General features: G+C 37.4%; 1 protein-coding gene across 1 annotated transcript in view; it reads left to right on the top strand.

The window, feature by feature from the left end:
• Nucleotides 1–12,427: 12,427 nt before the first annotated feature.
• Nucleotides 12,428–12,911, top strand: part of Znf804a (zinc finger protein 804A) — a 190,913-nt gene continuing 190,429 nt past the window's right edge. Inside the window, exon 1 of the mRNA XM_050121245.1 lies at nucleotides 12,428–12,846. Coding sequence (XP_049977202.1) covers nucleotides 12,736–12,846 — 111 coding nt within the window. The 5' untranslated portion in view covers nucleotides 12,428–12,735. The remainder of the gene's footprint in view (nucleotides 12,847–12,911) is intronic.

Raw genomic sequence — 12,911 nt, 5'->3', positions numbered from 1 at the left:
TATTTTGATATATCAAAAGGAAACTCAAAGGTGTTCCCAGGATGCTACAATTTCAATAAAAATATATCCTTAAAAAATAAAAGAATGCTGCAGCCTTGGTGGGGTATCAGCAAAGTCTAACATTTGTCTACAATTAAATTTGCTTTCACAAGTAGTCATTAAACATGCTTACAAATTTTAATGACATTATATTAGACATAAAAAGGGATGTAGATATTCTTGTATAGTACAGAAATCTGAGAGGCATTGCTAATAGGTAGTAAAGTAATTTAAGTCATGTTTTAAGTGAAGACCATAGGGTACGTGCTATAATTAAGTAGATATCATGTGTAGAGCTGTGATCCCAATGTCCTGCAGACAGACACAGAGATACAGGAGAACACCCTGATGCAACGCTAAGGGAACTTCTTGACGGAGGAAGACAAAGGAACTGGTTTGCTGATAATCACATGGGGACAAACTTTAAAAGAAGTATATTTGTTATAATAGAAGTCATCAATGGGATTTTAAAATGCTTGGTGGAAAGCAGACAAGCAGAAAATAGAAAGCTAAACACAGAGCCAATTCAGCAAAGGTAGAACACAAAGATCCTCATGGTAGCATGGGAATGGTTTCAATTCTTCAGAACCAAGTGGGATTTATTTTAGGAACGCAAAACCAATTAAACTTTTTTTTAAAAAATAAATGTCATTTGCCAAGCTCTAATTATCCAGAATGAAAACTTAAATAAGAAAAGCCATATGGTTATACCAAATGATTCAGAAAAGGCACTGAAAAAAGTTCACCATCCATTCATGAAAAAGCAGTTGTGAGTAAGAAAGAACAGAATTATCATCAGCCCTATGAAAGATACCCCAAAGTATCATATAACAAGCTTGATTTTCCCTAAGCTCAGTACAAAGCAAAAGATATTTACTCTTGCCATATTATTCACTAATATGGTAGAGGTAATAAAAATACTCATAAGGTAGGAGAAAAAGCTTTAAACAATAAAATTGAAAATGAAAAAGTACTGCAAAACAGGCAACATAAAAAACACAGTTGAATGTAAACAAACAAATCTTACAAAGCAAAACAACAAAGTCTAAAATTCAGGAACTAAAGTTATAAATATGCATTGTCAGTAAGGCTTAACATTTTAGGTATTTATATAATATTACTTTGGACACCTTAGTCTAGTTTCTATACATTTCAAAAAGCGTTACCTCTTATACAACTAGATTCCCTTTGACTTAGTTTCCTAATTTGCAGATTTTTTTTTCTTTTCTTAGAATTTTCATTGAAATGAAGTTCATATAATACTTACCCGGGGGTCTGGATCATTACTGTAACATTTTTGTGAAATACCATTTTTGCTACAAATATCAGTATTTTGTCTCTTCTACTGCTGAATAATCTGTGTACACACGGGGACAAATTCATATCACTTATTTACCAGCTGATTAGCATTTGGATAGTTTCAATTTGCAGTCAACAGAATTAAAGATTTTATTAATTAATTGGTATATTTTGGTTTGAAACTACAATAGATACCTATTACGAAGCAGTGATTCTCAACCTGTGGGTTGTGACCTTTTAGGTCAACCGACCCTTTTGCAAGGATTGCCTGAGACTATAGGAAGAGAAGGATATTTACATTACAGTTCATAATAGTAAATTTACAGTTATGAAGTAGCAATTGAAATAATTTTATGTTTGGAGTTATGACAACATGAGGAACTGTTTTAAGGGTCACAGCATTAGTAAGTTTGAGAACCTCTGATGTAGAATAGTATTGATACTACTCAACTATATATCTCTTAATTTTTATCTATGTGCTTTTTCTTTCTTTTAAAAAATAACTAGTGACATAAATGAAAACATATACTTTCTCTATAACAAATACACCATAAGTACTAGCAGTCTGATAATTAAAATAAAGATCTCAGAAATGAGAAAGAAGGGCAACATAGCTCAAAAACGCTCATACTTTCCAATTGTTTTATAAATACTTTTGTTTATACTCATTGACCTGTTCTCTCAAGGTTAGTCAGAGAACCCTCTATCTACAGACTACAACAGACAGTGCAAATATGTCTAATTGGCCAAAATAATGGAAAAAGAGACCTTATACCCAGTCCTAAATGAGACACGTTCCCCTCTCTCCTACCCCTAAGGTTCTGGCATGCTGGCAGAAAGGATTTAAGAGTCGAAAGATGGGAAAGACTAGTGAAATGATGTCTTCTGGATGCAAACGCATAATAGCTGTGTACAGATCAACACAAGATCAAGATGGTCAAATTTCCAGCATGACTGGGAAGGCGCTACAGCTTTCCCACCACTTAAAGAGAAGCTGTTGATAGTGGACAGCTGCTGAAGAATTGGGACACATTCTTTAATTAAGAGTGTTCTGGTGAGGAATTTCCAATGGATGGTTCCCCACCCCTGTACTATTGGCACCCTTGACTGGACTGGTGGGTTGTTTACAGACATTCAAAAGACATTGTTGGGAGACTGACATGAATGCGGACATAACCATATTTCATAATGTACAGAAAAATAATGGAAAAAGTGTCAATGTAGTTATTAACTTCAGAAATAGCCATATATGATGAGTGTAAATTATTAGCAACAGAAAGACACTATGTAGTAGTAAAGGACTCTAGCTAGTGTCCAAAAGATCAAAATCTTACATGGCTGCATCAGAGTTTCAAAATACAAAGGACACAATTTGCTAACTGACATTAGAAACAGAGAGATACATTTTGATACTGGAAAACATGAAAACCTCTCATTCAATAATTGATATATCAAAGAGAAAGAAAGCCAGTAGGAATGCAGCAGAAATAGGATGGCTTTATCAATCAATTTGAATGAATTGACAACTCTGTTTACTCATGCAGTTGAAAACTCCTGACAGTACAAGAGTCTGCCCTAGAGTTTTATAATAGTTTTCTTCCTAATTATCAAATTTTTCAAACAAATAAATCTACAAAGCAATTCATCTGCATCTGTTTGTCCATTTTTTAATAATGATCTTTTGTTATTACTAAACTATACTGCGTGCACCGTGCATGTACCAGTTCCTTAATTTATTACTGAAGGGCAATATTAAATGTATGAATATACCAATTTTTATTAGATTATTCTGTTGACTAAGTTAGTGAAGTATGTAATGTATTTAAAATTAATGAGTTTTAAAAATTTTAAGAGTATGGAAAATTCACTTAACTAGACCATTTAAATCCCCAGTGATGGCAAGTAAATTATTTCTTAACTATATGGTAAATGATGTTCTGAATTTCACAGCAGCAATTAGACTGTATATAAAAGACTCATCCATTAGGATGAAATAATGTTATATAAAAGGTATTTTCTCATTTGACCTTTTAATGCAATATACTACTTGATTCCTAATATTAAACTGTCTTGTGTATCTAAATCATTAATAAATGACCTATTTTCTTGCATAAATTAAAATAGTATTCTCTTGCCATCGTGCATGAACGATGCTTAGCCTTCATAAGAAAATAATATGTAAAATAAATGATTTTTTTCCAAGAAAACAGTTTCTGTAGCACCGAAAAATAAAATGAAGAAATTCTTCCCTTCATATTTTGTGAACTTACAAGAGTTGCAGGAGAGATTTAGGATTTTTTTTAATTTTAGAAATTACAAAATGCCACCTTTTAGCTCTGCTTGAACATATTACATACACATAAGTCAGTCACACAGGTTCACGCACACACACACACACACACACACACACACACACACACACACATTTGAAAGTCAGTTAGGACAAACAAAACAATCCATAGGAGAAGTTAGGCACGGTTAAATAAACATATTCACTAAATGTTCTACTTCAAAATTTTGTAATTAATATCCAAAGCTCTTAAGACATTATGTTGTATGAGATGTTGCAGGTCTTTGGCAATTCTAAAAAATAAAAAATGATTCCTTTGATTTCTTAAGCTATTGATCTTTAAAATGGAACTTTCAAGATGATGCACCTTCTAAAGTTCTGGATCTTAGTGCTGATTTTCTACTGACCATCTTATAGTATATATCTTCCTATGAAAATGTTTCATTGTTAAAAATTATACCTATTCTTCACCATCCGGTGCATAACTCACGTTTGGTGCCAATTTAAATAAGCAATTTTCTTATGAAGTGTCATATAAAAGTAACAGGCAGCATCAAGTATATATTGATAAAATGTCTCTAAAAACATTTTTCATTCTTAATAATGTAGAAAAGATACTACAGGAATTTTCTACTTCTTCCTGAGCATCTTAGAATGTAAGCACACACCATGTTATTGGCTCTCTCTAGCAGAAAACATAATTCTCTTTGGCTTGTTGGTTCAGGGTCTATCACAAAGAAAAGCATAGTAGAAAAACGGGTCCAGGATGATGAGATGGTTGATTAGGTAAAGCTGTCTACTGACATGCCCGGTAGCCTGAGTGCCATTCCTAGGACCCACATGGTAGAAAGAGATAACTGGCTTCTGCATGGGTAATGAGATATAAATACATTCTGAATTTTATGAGGTGTACATTTAATAATAGCCAATGAAATCATGATTTTTCTTTTTAAATTTATAAATTCTTGACTAAATACTGTGTACTGGAAGATCATGTTTCAGCTATTATTTCCAATATGGTGGCATGTGGAAGTGAGATTTTTGGGATATAATTAGGTCATGAATATCATCCCTATGTAAAGGGATTATCGGGACCCTGAGGAATGACAGAAAATGGCTGATTACTTTGCTCTTTAAAGGCACAAAAGTTAACATAGGTCAGTGACCCAGAATGGGATCTCCCCAGACTGAAAGAGTAAGTACATTGATCCTTGGTTCATCAATCTTTATGACTAAGAGGAGCAAGTTTCTGTCTAAGTCATTGGACTATTGCATTTTTAATATAGTAATTAGAAATTATTATCTTATAAATCACTTTGATAAGTTAATAAACTATATACAGTTTTATTTTATATTCATTTGGTTTTAATTCAAAATGACTACATGTTTCAATTCCTAGTAAAAATTCTTTTCTAATTCTTTATTATGATGATTCTAATTCAGGTTTTGGATGTTTTGTTTTTCTCTGTGTACCCCTGGCTGTCATGGAATCACTCTGTAAACCAGGCTAGCCTTGAACTCATAGAAATCCACCTGCCTCTGACTCCTGAGTGCCAGTGCTGGGATTAAAGCCATGCATCGCCACCTCCAGGCTTCTATTTCTTATTTGGAAAAGTGGAAAATGAGGGGAGTTGGGTGTATATCCTACTAGGGACTTGTGTTCTCCTGATCTCTAGGCTTTCTCTCACATCTGTACTATCTATAGATAAATAGGTTTCAAATGTTAGTAGAAGTAAGTCTTGGTAGTTCAGCCAAGTTATGGTTTCATATCTGTAAATTTACTGCAATGTTTTGTTTATACTGTTGAGAGAATTTTTAGAATCACTAAAAGCATTCAAGATGACTTCAGGTCATCTCTTGAGTTTTGTTGGAACTACTGTCCAGATTTCCCAAGATTTTTGAAAACTACCTTCTTAGAAGCATCCCCAAGTTTGGAGATTATCTCTATTTACGTAAAGCCGGTCCTCATCTTTATAGGAAAATACTGAGACACCACAGGCTCTTGGTTTTAAAGCTCATTTTGAAATCTCTTTTCTTCTTCTGTTGGGTCATTATTCCTTGTATCAACTCTCTGCTGGGTATTCCTTTGTGGCATCTCATTATGTCTCACACAGATGTAAATATAACTGATAATGTCCATGGCTCCAAAGGAACTACCAATCCTGAGTCCATATTCTGTGTCCCTTCACTTTTTTTTTTTCTGGTTCTACTGACGTGTTAACAAATAATCCAAATAACATAAATTAATCTGAAATTTAGCATTTTCATAAAATTAATTTATTTTAAACTTCCCAGTCTTAAAAGTCACATCATTATTCTCTCATTTGCTAGGGGCAAAATTCTTCCTGTTTAGTTATTAATGTGCTCATTATATCATATCTACTCTGATGATTGGTGCCGTAAGTTTCAACCCCAAAAGCATTTGCCCACACCCCTCCTACTCACTATCTCTACTTAGAGCCTTGATCAATTGCTGTAATATCAATGTTTATTGATATTATTTCATCTATCCTTTTTGGCCTTTAGCTAAGGTAAGTGTATTATCTCTTCTTAACTTTTTAAAACACTTTAACTGATTCCACTTATTCCCAGTATAAATTTCTGCACATGTTATTTAGATGTAGTAATACATCAGAAAAATACTTCAGTCCATTTTCCTCCCAGGAACCTTCACCAAATTCCTCTTATCTTTACTTTTACCAAGCTGTGCATATGAACATTTATGCTCGTCTACCTAATCTCTTCCTCTCCCTCCCCAACATTTTCTTTCTCTCCTGATTCTATCTTTAAGCCCATAGTCAAACGAGGAAACACAATCAATAATCTAAATAGTTCTTCACATATTTGTACCTGTTAAATATTTCGCAAAAGTATATGTCTGTCTCCATGCATACACAAATGTAATTTATATTATATGCTTTGGTGCCCTTTGTGCTTATTCTTTCTATGTAATAAAACAGCTAGTAATCCTACCAAATCAATGGATAGAAGAACACTTTACAATTTTAAATTTTCTCAGAAGTTTTGGCTTACATAATGTGTTATATAACTATTTTCTTTTGATAGCCAGATTTCTATAACTATGAAAAACTGAACAATGCTGCATAAACTCTCCTTGTAAATATTCTTGCACAAATACTTGCCTTCTGTGTGGCAAGCTTCAGTAATGAGATAGCTGAGTCAAAATTTGTACGCAATTTTAATTCTGACACATATTGCTATATTGCTTTCAAAATGCTCTAAAACATAGAAGTGTAAAAATTGCTCCTTTCTTAACATAAAATAATATATCTTAATGTTATTCCTTTGGTGAAATAGTTATTTAGCAGCCAATTCCATTAATTTCTTTGGCAATATGTTGGAAATATAGCTTTGGCTTGCAAATTAGCATATTCTGGCACTTATCCCAGGGTACTTAGAAGAATTGATGGAAAGAGGGAAAATGCTTTGGAATTATCAATATCTTTTAATGTGTTATATAAAACAACCAGATATCATTCCTCTAAGAAATGTGTAAGAAGTTCTATATAGTGTAAATAATTGATTTAAACCTTATGTTTGCACCAAAACGTAATTTTACACCTGCACTAATGCTTCTACTCCCAAAATACATAAATATCCCTACCCACAACCTTAAGAATTTAACCAAGACGGGATTTAATTGTGTCAGGCATGGTCAGTATAAGCTTTGAAAAAGTTTTTTATCTGAGAATCACAGAAATTAAAGCTTGAATATATGTAAGGCATTATCTTATACATTCACATTACTTAAAAGATTATGCATTAAAAGTTAGGAGACTGAATCACAAATCATCTCTAGGGACTGATTTAGTTGGCAATGCATCTAAACAGTTTTACAGGATGTTCACAAGAACAGAGCCTACTGAAGCATGGCTTCTTGACCTCCCTGATTCTGACATACATTTGACTTGTAGCATCTCTAATTAATACGCAACCCATGATCAGTGACTCGGAGGAGTTGATTATTGGTGTGTTTTCCTTCACAGTGGAGACTTTTAAAATCACATGCTACAATTGTGTGGTATTGAATTTGAAATCTTAGGTTTTGTGTTTCAGCATTTAAAACTGAAATATGAAATCAGAAATATGGGTATGTAACCAATTAAAGGAATAATAATTTATCATTTACGTTCCACAATATCACCAATCAATAAGTTATACAGTAGCATCATAGCCTGCAGATGAGGTTCGTCCTGGTTATCTGATATAACATACTTCATAACTTGTGTATAACAGTGTTTCTCATATTTAAATAACTAGTATATTCTTTTAAAAGACTTCTTCAAATAGAAATTTACTCATGGCATAATTTTACTTAGATGTGCTAACATCAAACTAATTATACAACCCCATATGCTTAAAGAACTTAAGTAAACACAAAACAAAAAGAAGGCAAATGAAAATACAACAGGCAAAATATCCCAATTTACAATCTTAATTTAATACAACAGATGATGTTGTCTTATTGAAATCCAACCCAATCTTAAACATGAATTTGTTTATGACTATTTGTCAATACCGGTCTCAAAGTACTGGATGTTTATGGTTCCCGAGTGTGCTCAAAGGTGATGTCATCATTCCATATCTCCAACTGGAGTAGACAGCATTTTCTTAGCCACATGCCACAATATAATTTAACTTTATCTTTGGACAAATAAATTTTGTATTTGTTGACTTATGAGATTCTTCCTTGTTTGCTCAAAATAATGAAAGCAATAATATTCTACTTCAATATAATTCCCAACATCAACATAAACCAAGAATACAAACACAGAAAGCACTAAGTCAAGCGTTATTTCGTTATATGGGTTTACATTTCACCCAAAATATTCTAAGACTCGATCACTGAGCTCCTGACATAAGAATTTTGTTTGTGTGTTTTTCCAAGGATAGCTAGCATCAATATAAACTCAGCTAACAGAATTCAGTTAAAGCTGAGTGACTGGGATCCAGAAGTAAATCTAATTTGCGGATCATTTTGTTGAGATCCGTAGTTATCTATACATAGCCAACATATATATTGATTTCTATCACAGTACATGGAGGCTGAAACAGGAGGCATCAGCTAACAGCAGGCAGACTGGATTCTCTCACTTGAATCCAGGGAAGGAATCAGGGCCATGGGGTTGGCCATTGGTCTTCTCTTTACCTGCTATCTTGGTCTTATATGTTCAGATAACAGCATTTTCCTGACATTGTGTGAGCCAGGCGCCCTTGAAGCAATGTCCAGGGCAGAGCAGCAGCCTGATGTTTGGACCCCAGTCAAGCAAACCGTGATACCAGCAAGGAAGGGGCTGTATGAGTGAGTGCAAGCGCAAAGAACACAGAGTCTTTTTTTTTTTTTTTGTACTTTTTTTGTTGTTGTTTTGTTTTGAAATGCGATCTCTGAAGGGGGAAAACTGAACGAACGTGGGTCAACAGTAAATTATATATTTTTAAAAATGGAAATTTTATATTTAAAATTTTAATTACTTTTTTCCAACTAGAGTTGGCAATTGAGCACAAGGGATGTTAATTAATCTACAAAATATTTTAAATAATTTGTGAATAGGATATATTGATTCTGCATATTTATAATAGGCAGTAATATACTTAAGTCTTACCCCAGGTGTTGTTGGGAAAGCTTCATATTTTAAAAGCAAATGTGGCATAGCTCCCTAAACAACACAAGCCAAAAGAGTTACCCAAAGTCAGGATATCAGGCTAGTTTTTAAGTAATAGAAACTGACGCCATTACTTTAAACCATTGTTGTAAAACTGGTGCCTGTTCTCTAGATGACCAAAGCCTTATTTTCTACATTAAGTATTTAATAAAAAAATAAATTAAAAAACCCTTCATGCCTATTTGTTAGTTACGTCAAAAGCCATGTTTTCCACAATAATGCGTCTTTTTCCTGAATATTGAGATTGCTGTAGTGGTGAGGAGGAGTCTGCTAGCAACAGTGATTATAAAGAAGAGTCTGCTAGTTTCATTTCAATAACTCTCATGACTGTTAGCGGTAAATTTCTTCAAATTATGGGTATACAAACTTGGTGATCAAATTGAGTTAATTGTTGATTTTGATATGGGTATAAAGAAACAATACATATATATTCATACGCACATTTCACACTTCTTTATAACTGCTAGCATCCAACCTTCATGAATTGGTAGTAAATCTATGCTGTTCTCTATAATTTAAAATCAGGATTCCATGTGACCAGGTCCTCACTCCCTTACATCAAGGATGCCATTGACAAAGGTGAACTCTTCCGACGGAAACATGATTCCTGCCAGGGAATGCGGAGGTTTTTCACTCAAGTGTGTCTGTCTGAGGAGGCATACCTTGAGAATTCAGGTAAAATCGCGGTTTCTCATCATAGAAATCTTCGGATGCTTTAGCTGTCGAGGTAACTTCCTAAAACTCAATCACATGATGCAGGAAGGAGATTAACCTTGAGTTTTGGTCACTCGGCATTATCTGAAATTTTGTGTATAAATAAACTATAAACATTGGCAGCACAACTATGTGTTACTTATGATTATATATTTATGAGTGTGCATGGTATGTTCATGCATCTGTGTTAGCAGTTAGTATGACATTTGACACAGATACTGTCTGCTATTTATTTCATGAAAAAATTCCGGCAAATATTTCTCATTTTCTAAATTAGACTGTGATGCAAAGATCTGAGAGTAACAACGGAAGTATTCTAAGTAAATAATATTTGCATACAAGCCTAGCTTGCATTATTTTGATTTATGCACTCAGAAAAAATATACACATGGCCTGATCTTATATGGTGTGTCTTCATTTTCTTGAGAAGTATCCTTGCTCTGTCCTGAATAAGTTACCCTCTCTAACAACATTTTCTAAAACTTCAAATGCATGCTTATGACTCTGCTATCCTCCCAAGTGAAGTTTGCAGAGAATGTCTAAACACCCTGTTAGTAAACAAAATCAATTTTGTCATGAGGCAAGCAGGAGATAGATTTAATTTTTGAAAAAAAATGAATATTTTCTTAATATGATTGTCTTCATTCTATGTTCTGTATATTTTTGGATGACCTCCTTCCTAGAGCACAGAAGTTTTCTGAATTTCCACTTCTCTTTCTCCCAAGACTTTCAGACTCCCCCAAGTGGATATCAGAGAAATTTAGTCTCTAAATAACAGACACTTCATAACGAGTTTTAATCAATCTGCGTCAAGTATGTTCTAATTGAAGCATGATACGTGGAAATAATTCTTTTTTTGATAAATCTATCACTCCCCGGCTATAGCCTATAATTTATAATTTACTCACGTGACTACCACCTGTCTTGTCACGACATCCCATTTTATCTTCTTTGGAAAAGTGAAATCAAACTGTCTGATTCATTTAAGCACCATATCATGGCTTACGGGGGTCATTGCTACAGAAAATTCTGTGTCTAGGAGACAAAAGACCGGACCATATTTGTATAGTTGACCCATTGATACACGAGATAAACACAGCTATATCATACTGCAGTTTACTCAGACATAGGGGCATCTGAATGTCTGGAATCTGCTTTAACCAATTAAGCCTTTCAAGGCAAAAGGAAAATAAAGCCTTCAGTAAATCCATTGAAGGCACCATCTCGCAGCCTCCCATGCCTGGTATCGATCTTCTTAAGTGCCGACTAATGAGTCCTATGGTAGTAGCAGATCTGTGGTGTGTGTATCTGATGCGGTGCCCTCACTCCACCGCCTCTGAGGAGCTAAACTTACACAGAGAGAGGATCACCTGGGAAGGGTTGGGGGAGAAGCAGCCCTGGCTGATGGCTGCCTTGACCCTTTAAAGTCCAGCCCCAATCTGTCTCCGCTAAAGGCAGCAGACCCCATTCCCTACTTTTCGTGACAAACGCAGTAGTTTGTGTGCTCAAGGTTTTCCTTTCAGGTCGCTTCTAGGACGAAGGCTTCTGCTTTTGTTTAGCACCTCTTTTGCTCCGGAGCTCCTGGCAGCAGCTTCTCTTGCCGCAAAGCATCCTTTTTCCTCTCAGCTTTGGCAATTTAGGAAGAACTGATGCTCCCAGGGGAGGTGGATGAGGGGAGAGCGCCAGGAATGGGAACACATCCATCAGGAGTCCCTGCGTCTCCCTGCTCTCCACATCCACTCGCGTCGCCACAATTCCCCTCCCCCAAGCACATAGCACTTGTGATATGTGTAACTGGGGGCGTGGGGGTGCGGGGCATTCACCCTCCATACCAAAGATGCATCAAAGCGCAGACTCCCATAAAGCCAAACCCAGCGGCACCTGGCACCTGCCCCGATTCGCTGCAATTGGAAGCGGACGGCTTGGGTACTGTATTATTAATTTATTTATTTCCCTCGCGCCCCCGCCCTCATCCCAACCCGCAGAGCAGAAGCCACGGTCGCGTCTATTTCACCACCACCACCCCACCACCCCCCTCCACCTCCGCCCGCACCTCGCAGGAGTCTCGCACTTGTAACTGGCCGTCGCCTCCCGGCCCCTGGCGGTCGCGACGCGCTCCCACTCGTGGCCAGGCTGGCGCGGCCGTGGGTCCCGGCGGCGGGGGAGGCAGGGGGGAGGTGGCGGGTGACAGATGTACTCCTCTGACAGCTCTCAGTATCAGCCCAGTGGCTCCCTGCCATTGGCTCAGTGCGATGGACCGGCAACGCCGCACACTATAATAACACTCATGCCTGCCAGCGGCAGCGACTGCAAGTGCGGGCGCCCAGCGCGGGGGATGCTGTGGCCGCTGCTACCGCCGCGCGGGCGGCTCCCGTTGCCCGGCTGCGCCCTACAGCGCGGGCTCTAACCGCTCCCGCTCGGTCCCGCCCGGCCCGGCCCCCTTCTCGGCCGCATCCTCCCGCGGGGCTCTACGTCCCCGCTCGGATCGCCAGGCGAACACTGCGCTGGAGCCCGGGCGAGCGCGGCCGGCATGCGGAGGCGGCGGGGCGCGCACCGCAGCCGGGCATAGGGAACCCGCGTGCCCGCCAACAGCGCACCGCCAGCCGCTCGCCCTGCCGTGATCTCCAGCCCACCCTCCCGGCCCCGGCTGCGGCTGCGGGCGCGGGTGCGTGGAAGCAGCGGCTGCGGAGGAGAGGCGGCGGCTGCCCCATGGAGTGTTACTACATTGTCATCAGCTCCACGCATCTCAGCAACGGACACTTTCGCAACATCAAGGGAGTTTTCCGGGGCCCTCTCAGCAAGAACGGGAACAAAACTCTGGTAATCTCTCTGCTGTGTGTCTGTCTCTTTTTCTGTGTGTGTCTTAACTGTCTCTCGTCTAATAG

The sequence above is a fragment of the Alexandromys fortis genome, unplaced genomic scaffold, assembly GCF_014885135.2.
Source record: "Alexandromys fortis isolate MF-2015 unplaced genomic scaffold, M_Fortis_MF-2015_v1.1 scaffold_8_1_9099942, whole genome shotgun sequence".
Taxonomy (NCBI): domain Eukaryota; kingdom Metazoa; phylum Chordata; class Mammalia; order Rodentia; family Cricetidae; genus Alexandromys; species Alexandromys fortis.
Note: the sequence above shows the minus strand (reverse complement) of the source record. Positions and strands in the feature narration are given on the sequence as shown.